We start from the raw sequence: 8,814 nt of genomic DNA, 5'->3' as shown, positions 1-8,814 counted from the left end.
GAAAGAGCCCCAAATACATCAAAATCAGGAACATTTTGCCTGTTTCATATTCATAGTTTCTTCTTTATGTGTGACTGATTTATTCCGCTGCGTGCCCCCAGGGTGTTCATTGTCCAAAATAAAGGCTGCCAAAAAAAAATGAGAGCAGGGAGCAAGTGCTGAGGCGGGGGGAGTTCAACCCATGGTTTTAAATGCTGTGAGACTGCTGCACATCCTGCATCCTCGTGTGTAAACTCACCTTATGCTGTTTCTTAACAAAAGTATACTCACTAAATATATAAGTTCAGCAGAATGCAAGCCATCATGCCTGAAAATAGAAAGCTGCTCCCAGACAGTGACTCCATGCTGTGAAATCCACTCTCCCCTGCTTCTGTATTGTCTTAAGTTGTACTTGTGCTGCCATAGCTTTGCCTGCATTACAAAGCACTGTGCCTGTGCACTAGGAAGTACAGATGCATGGAAAGCAAGCATCTGTGACAATTTTAGATCCTGGCTTCACCTAAGGGAGTGGTTTGGTTTTCAGTGACTTTTTTTCTTCCTGACATGTACGGATGTTGGAAACAAAGGCACCACAAATGACTTTGCTCTGATGTTGGGCTCTGCATGGAGAGCACAAAGCCTGAGTTGCAGAGCAGCAAACTGCAGGAACTGCAAGGCAGCAGCCTGGAAGCCACATGTGCAAATCTGTTTGAGCAAGGGAACCTGCAACTTGCCAAAAGCACAGTTCACCAGGCCCCCACAAACTTTGCCCAGGTGTTGAGGAGCAGTTGAAGGGTGACAGTGAGGGGGATCTTTCTGCACTGGGGAGCTTTTGTTTAGTGCCTCGACAGATGAGAGCAGACCCTTCTCTTGCCACAATAGCTGCTCACACCAAGCAAGGCTCATTAAATATTCAGTTCCAGCCTCAAGCAGCTCATTAAGTCAGCAATGAGCAGTGACGCTGGCGTTGGAAAACCCTGCCTCAGTTAACATCACCATGCAGAGTCTCCCTGGATCTCTTGATGTTATTCTACTCAGTACCTTTTCTGTGATGACCAGCTTGTGCTCTCTGCTTTGCATTAAATACAGGTAAAAAAAGAGTGAGGTGGATTTAAGTTCTGCTCTTCATTGTAGGCCTTTTTAGAGAGGAGTCCTGGGGCCCAAGGGAAGTGTCTATTGGATTTTTGTGTACCAGCATATGTAATACAAGTTTGCAGGAGGAGGATGGGATGAAGGTTATATGGCATTAGTGTTAAAAAGCAAACAAACAAAAAACCTTAATGTTTGAAAGATAACTTTCATAGCAGAACATCATGATATGAAGCAGTTACAGATGCTGTGGTGGTTGTTACACAGCAGAAACTTTTATAGTAAGTGTATTTTCCCTGGAAATTGAGTATTCTAGGTGGATTTGAGCTTGAATTGTATGCTGAATGTGTTTCTTGTGTGCAGAATTACTTTCTGAATGATGTATTTGAAACCTGTTTTGCAGCCACTAACTTTTATTATTATAATTTCATATTCTATAGTACTTAGCAATAATGTATACTGGTATTTATGATGGGTGGATGTCAGATGTCAGTGAATTAGAGCACATCAGAATCTGGAATAAGAATTGTAATTGTAGAAAACAAACATATGTTTTCGTGTATCAGTGTTTTAAAGTTATAACATCTGAAATACGGAACAGAAATGGAGAAACAGAACATGTGCAAAAGTTTTTTCAGAGAGCAGTTTTTCACACCCTGAATCTATTTTTTTTTCTTTTTTCTTTAACAGAAAGTGTTTTCAGACTGCTCATTTCTATGTGGAGGACAGCAGTTCCCCCCGTGTGGTCCCCAATGAAAGTATTCCCATTATACCTATTCCAGGTAAGACTGCCTTAATCTCCTGTGTTTGTGTGCTACTTGGAGTCTGGATTCATTACATAAAGAAGGGAAGGTTGTGCTTGTGATAAATCATGGGGTTTTGGTAGAAATTTGTTCTATCGGTGCTGCTTCATTTAATTTAATGCGCTTTGTAATGGGGCTCCGAGTGCCAATGCTGTATTTTTCCGTAGACACGTCTCCCACTTAGTTTTAATAGAAATTTCAGAATAACCTTTGCAAAATGTCAAAAACATGAGTAACAAGTCTTGAAAACACTGAGGCATTGCATCCAGGGTGAAACCAGCTGCTTCAGCAGGGCAGGTTGCAGAGCAGGGATATTCAGTTCCACTGTTCTCTTGAGACTGGGGGCCTTGCCCCCACTTTCACCATGTGTAGAGGTGGAATCTGGGGCTCTCAGAAAGGACAGTGAGACACAGGGATAAGCAAACAATCCCAAAGTCCAAAGCCATCTGTTAATTTGGTATTAATAAAGTTTCCAAAGGTCAAATTCTCCTCTCAGCTATACTGAGAGTGATGCTGGAAGCAGTGTATAGTGCTATTCTCTCTTCATGAGGCATTTCCCTGGGGAATTATTAAGTGCAGGATGCAGCTGCCATGAAGCTATGATGACAGAGAGCAGCTTGGTGTTACCATGGCCTTTGCAGCCGCTGCCTTGTTTGATGATGGTCAGGCTTACAGGCAGAATTAAGGTACCAAAAATGTTATATTGACCTCAGTCTGTCAAAGGCTTGTGCTTGTTTCCTGAAGGTGTTTCAAGTTTCCTTGTCATATTCTGTATCTGCATCATCGATCTGGGTTTCAGTCTGTAGCTAATTAGGTTTATTTTACACAATAACATTCAGAGCCTTTTCTGAGGCACTGAAGAAACTTGCTTCCTAGCAAAGTGAAATAGTCCAGTTATATTTTCCTTTATTTTATTCAGTAGACATGTGTGACTTATTTCTAGAAAGAGTCTTTCAAAGTACCCATGGGAACTAGTAGAAAAGGTCAGCTATTACATTCCTGCAGAAAGTGTTAGGCAGTTTGCCTTGCAGTCTGATGCTGTACCACTGAAAATAAAGAAAATGTGCTATTGTCCCCTCTCCTTTCTGCTGGAAACTAAAATGCATGTCCTGGCTACCTCACGTCCTTAGCAAGAAGTCATCCTTCTCCTTTAGGGTAAAGGAGGTGACAGGTTTTAATCTTAGACCACCAGTGATTATTTTTCACAGAAAACTTAAATAGCTGGAGAACCCCATTCTTCCTACTCTGAAACCAAGAGGAACAAATGCCTGTTGGGGCTGCTTGTGGCAGTCAGTTCAATGGCCCCACCATGCCTGCTCTCCTGTGGTACCTCCCTGGACCTTGTGGGGAAGTGCAGGCTGGGCTGAGCTGGACTCTGGCACAGCATAAACCCAGGGGATTATGTCTACAAGGCACTGGAAGGAGACAAATTCTCCCTTCAGACAAAAACCCCTTTGGCCAATGTGTAGTATTTTTACTGTAATTGAGACAATTTTTTTCTTAGACATAAGAAACCAGCAGAAAGCTCCATCTTCTCATGCTGCAGTGTGTGTTGTTGAGACAGGGGTAGTTTTTAAAAATACTGTCACAGAGATGTTTTGATGACCAGTCCATTAAGACTGGAGTGCATTCATATGAATTGTAGTGTAGGCTGAGGAAATTCCATTGAAAGCATGCAGGCAGCAGGTACTGTCAGGGCAGCATGTGCACCAGTGCTTCTCCAGCAGCCCTTCTGGCACACAGCAAAAAGTGACTGGGAACAGAACAAGGTCTTTTGGGGACATTTCCCATGACTAGAGTAAACCAGGCTGTGAGACCACAGCAGCTTTGTGAGGTACATGATGCCACTGTCACTGCAGTGCTGCCTGTGGTGTGCTCAGACTCAGAAATGCTCACCCCTTATAGGGGACACTGCAGATTAAGGCATCCCCTGAGCACATGCTGCAGGACACCTTGAGCAGCTTTGTAGTTAAAAATCTGCAAGGATTGCTGATGATCCTCAAGGGACATCAAGAACTGGGCCTTAGAAAGAGGTTTAGGCTAGTTGGTTGCAAAAGTGAATCCAACCCTTGAATTCCCAATCTAATGACAACATTTTTGTGGATAAAATGGATATAGAGAAACACCTGCATACAGACATCCAAATGGAGGGGCCTTAATCTGAAGTTGAACGATGCCCAGAAAACCTTAAAAGAGAATGAACTGGTGAACCTCAAAAGAGAATGAAGTGGTGAATTTGAACATCTTGACACTGACATTAAAGCTGTTTAGGCCACCAAAAGCCAAATTCCCCAATGTAAGTGCCTCCCTCTGCGTGTATTATTGCCTGTACAGGGATAATAATACATGGATACTTTCAGCCATAAGACTCAAGTTAGTAGAGAAAAATTCCAGCTCTGTTGGCTTTTTCCAAATATGGGAGATACTGCCTTGAAAGATCTGGAAGCTCTCAGAGGCATTTTCCTTGTTTGGAGCTGTAGAAGTGGGCTGGTTTCCCCCATATACCTGTTGCTCCATGACAGTCTTCCCTGACGTCAGCTGCTGCTCCCACATAGACAGCCCACTGAAATGCCTTAAGAACATGAAATGACAAAATTCTCCTTTAAACTGATGGCAACTGATGAAATTATAAGCCTCTGAACTTTTCCTCTGGAAGCTGCCGCAGGGGGTGAGAAAGTCTTACTTGCCATGTTGATACTAGAAGCAAAATGTAAGTGGCATTTTCACAGAAAGGAGCTTTTAAAAATAACCTTGTTAGATTGTGAAACCCTGTCTTTACAAGAGGAATTTGCCTAGGTCCCTCTGGGACTGTGCCTCTACCTCCTACAGTTCAGTGGACCAACCTCCACCCTTGGTGAAGAGCAAGCAGCCACACTGATGGCAATTAGAGCAGCAGAGTGGATGAAGATGTCCAGCGGGTTTGCCAAGACCCATCTCGGCACACAGTGAGCTTCTGGGCAGAGGGAACTGAGTGGGTCTGGGTTGGCTGGTCCTGGCCCAGGTGTGCCTGGGAGGCAGGCACAGTGAGGTCCTGACACAGCTTGAGGTTTCAGAAGGGCACTGGTGTTTCTGTGTGCCACTGCTCTGCTCCGTGACGTGTTGGCACAATCACAAGTAGTGTTTGTGTTGATTTCTGCACAATGGCCTGCTCTTGGTTATGCAAACCCTCTGTTTTCTCAGCTCTATGAGCTCTAAATCAGACTGCCAGCTACCTCCCATAGGCACACAGTGCAACTTTTCAGGTGTGACATCTAAAAATCTTCTTGCAGAGGAATCATTTTATCCATTTTCTATTTCACTTCCCTTGGCTATATACTTAATTATTGTGCAGGAAGCCACATCACCCATAGGTGTGTGCCTATCTGCAAATTCTCCCTGAGATCCAAATCATTTTCCTTATTCATAATTATCTGCACTGCTTGATCTAGAGAAACACAGGACAAAGGAGTTGTCATTATCTGAGTCACCCTCTAGATATTACATCTGAGGTTTTAATCTCAGCTCACATAAGCCTTGCACCTAATAGTTTTGCATCTGTAATCAATGGCAGATTTCTGAAAACTCCCCTGCCATTCTGCCTAACCAAATTAATTCTCTGTGTCTTCTCCCTTTGTCTCCATGCTCAGGTAATTTTAGCATACACATCATCTTTGCCTGGATCTCTTCTCTAAAACATTTGCTCTTGGCAGGATCTCGTTCGGCAAAGCTGCTCCTGCTTCTGTTTGTTTGGTCTTCCTATTGCTGGGTCACTCTCTGACTGACTTTCTGGACCTTTCTGGACTTGATCCTTTCCAGTAGAGTCAGGAAAGTAACAACAACAGCAGCATCATACCTGCAGACCTGTGTGTTTTGCAACCATGAAGCCAAAATGCATCCATCCCTTTGCAGTTCTCCTTTCTTCTCCTAGCAAGACCTGCTCCCCAACAGCACTGCAGAAGTGCAGCTCTGTGCAACTTAGATGATACCAAACAGTGACAAGAATAAAAATTCCACTTCTAACCTCCTCCTCTCCTTTGTGTCAGAGTTTTCCTGCTCTTGGGTGGAGCATTGTTCTGGGTCTTGCTGTGACTTTACTGCTCCCTTGCCCAGCCCATGGGCACAATGGATGTTGTGGCACTGATGTCTGTGGGACTTGAGGTGAGATCAGTACAGACCTACTTGAGGCTTGACCTGATGGGAAAGCTCAAAACTCTGTGTAGTTTTGATCACAGTCCAGAGAAGCACAGATCATAAAGAACAAAACAGCTGGCCAATGCAGCTCATACATTTACCGTATTTTCCAGAAGTATTTAATGTCTTATATTTTCAGTATAAGTAAAATTTCTCAAGAGGTGATGCCAATCATTTCAGCTGTGTCTAGACTACAAGACTTAAGAAACATTTCCCAGTTATCAGATCATGGTATGGTCAGTTTTAGGTTTAAATGACAGTAAAATAATTTTTTAACTAGTCATGGAATTTATTAATAATGTATTTTTTAAAACTACAAAATCTGGTGGAGAAATACTCATGGTTCTCCAAGAATGTCTCCATATGGGGGTACAAGTCCAGGAAATAGAGGAATAGCAATGAAAAGGTGCTTTACCACCTCACACCCACCAGGGTGTGAAGGCCAGGGCACTCATGACCCTCTTTCATTCCCTCTATCTCTTCATGGCTACAAGGAGTCCCATCATGAGTCCATCTTATTAATTCTTAGCTCTTCAATAACTTGAGTAGTGCCTTGAACCTTTCCTGACAAATGCCAGGGGTCAGACTTGATGTGTTTTTTACAGGCTCAGCTGCTGTGTTCTGGTAGCATCCACCCTTTGACAAACTGTTTCTCTTAAGAGACACTAATGAGTATCTCATTTGACAAGGAAACTGCAGGTTCCCAGCACAGGTAACTTACTGTTTTCTGCTAAGATGTGGCTGTCTCAAGTTGCATCCCCAGAGCTGAAGAGCAGAGCCCAGGATAGACAGTGCCAGTGCACTGAGCACAGTGAGCCTTGGGAGGAACAGGAACTGCAGCCGAGGGCTCCTTTCTCAAGGGCATGAAGCTCTTCCCTGAGCACAGAGGTGGTGCTCTTCAGCTGCTTGAGACTATTTCTGCTCTCTGCTCCCTGTGGATTTATGTTCCAGCACCATATTGTGAATTGTACCTATCTTCAGCTTCAATTAAATTCATGAGTGCAATATGGCAAACACAGCCGTCCTGTGAAGCCAAGAAAACATCAAGGTATTTTAGGGAACATCCACCCTCCTTTTACTCTGCTACCAGCCCTGCTCGTGCAGTAGTACACCATAGAATTTATGGTATGATGTCTAGTTGTGGTTCTTCTAGTGGAGGCTTCAGGTGTTGGCTACAGTACAAAAGAATGTGTTTTTATGGTGGCCATGTGAAATGCAGATAGATCCTTTTCTGAGAGCTGTGACACCAGGAGGCAGAGCCCTGGAGTTGGATCTTCATGAGCTCAAATGTAAGGCTTGTGTGTAATTGAGGGCAGGACTAGGACCTGAGGATGGAAATGTGTAAGATTAAAATTGTGTTCCTTAGCTGGCAATACCAAGTAAGATCATGTTTAATATCTGGGCTAAGGAAAAATTCACATTATTTCATTCTCTTGGACTGAAATTGGCTTTTTACTTAAAGGCAAGAAGTATATTGCTATTACATTTATAATTAATGATAACCTAATCTTTGTACAAGCAGATTTAAAGTGAGCTCTTATTTTGACACGTATAAAATTTTATCATTAACATCTTTATATTCCTGAGTGACACATGGCTAATAGCATTGTAGTAGATTAAGTCTTGAAGCAAGAGAGATGAATGTAGCTTCAGAATTGCACAGGTGGCTTTTCATATTATGCTTTTTCATATGTCTTCCCTTTATCAGAAGCCTGCCCTTGTGTTCATTTGACTTGATTATAACAAGTAGATAACAATTATCTTGCTGAAAGGACTCCTGTTTTTCTTTCAGCATGCCCATCTTTCTAGGACTTTCAAATGTGTTCAAAATGCTTTCCATGCCTTTTCACTTTGAAAGGTGTTTTTTATTAAAAATAATATTTCATAAACACACGATTACAAAGAAGTGAGCAATAATGAGGAATAGTGCTCATAGTAATCAACTCTTAATGAGTTCTTATTCATCTTAATTAATTTTAATTTATAATTTATCTTAATTATTGAGGTCAGTGACTTCAGGAGGATGCTACCCTTAAGAGATATTCAGCAGGTATTTTGATGTCCTAGAATGAAATCTATTGAATAGTCTTTATAGTATTTATGGAGATTTGATCTCCACAGAAGGCAGACACCTTCTCAATACTGAGGCTTTTTAATGACTTTGTTTTATCATAAATTAATTGATACTAACATTATACAAATAAAACTGTTATTATATTTCTGGAAATTTTTATACAGCAAGTAAATGCAATCAGTCAGAAAGATTAATTATTGCAATTGAAATACAATGGCTTTAGTTGCATTCTTATTTTAAATAGTTATGCAGGGAAGACCAGTATACTGCAGAATTAAAGGCTCTGACAATATAAATGTATAATTCAACTGCATGAAATCTGAAATTATTTGAAGAAAGCTGAGCCCTGCCCTGCTTTATGTGTGGAATTACTCGTAAAGTCCAGTATTTGGGTGACTTAGGGCAGGGGCTGGCTATTTCTGTCTGCTCAGCCATTTCAAATTCAATCTGTGCCAAAATTTGAGTAGCATGTGAAGTTTCAAGCCCTTTTAAGTATGTGCACTTTGGAGTGGATGCTCAATCTGCAGGTTTATATCAATTTGTCTATGCTTTTCTTTAGAGGTGGACAATTGAGTTGATGGGAATTTTTAATAACCTCTGCTGGGGCAGAATTTTGCCCCAGGGTGTGCTGTTCATCCGGGCAGTATTCTATATGCTCAGCCACTCTTGTAGAGACAGAATATCACACTCCACATGCTT

General features: G+C 42.0%; 1 protein-coding gene across 1 annotated transcript in view; it reads left to right on the top strand.

The window, feature by feature from the left end:
* Nucleotides 1-8,814, top strand: part of PTPRG (protein tyrosine phosphatase receptor type G) — a 305,765-nt gene that overhangs the window by 260,688 nt on the left and 36,263 nt on the right. Inside the window, 1 exon segment of the mRNA XM_005420237.2 lies at nt 1,759-1,850. Coding sequence (XP_005420294.2) covers nt 1,759-1,850 — 92 coding nt within the window.

This window comes from Geospiza fortis, unplaced genomic scaffold (assembly GCF_000277835.1).
Source record: "Geospiza fortis unplaced genomic scaffold, GeoFor_1.0 scaffold70, whole genome shotgun sequence".
In the NCBI taxonomy this organism is placed as follows: domain Eukaryota; kingdom Metazoa; phylum Chordata; class Aves; order Passeriformes; family Thraupidae; genus Geospiza; species Geospiza fortis.
This window is presented reverse-complemented; position numbering and strand designations above follow the sequence as displayed.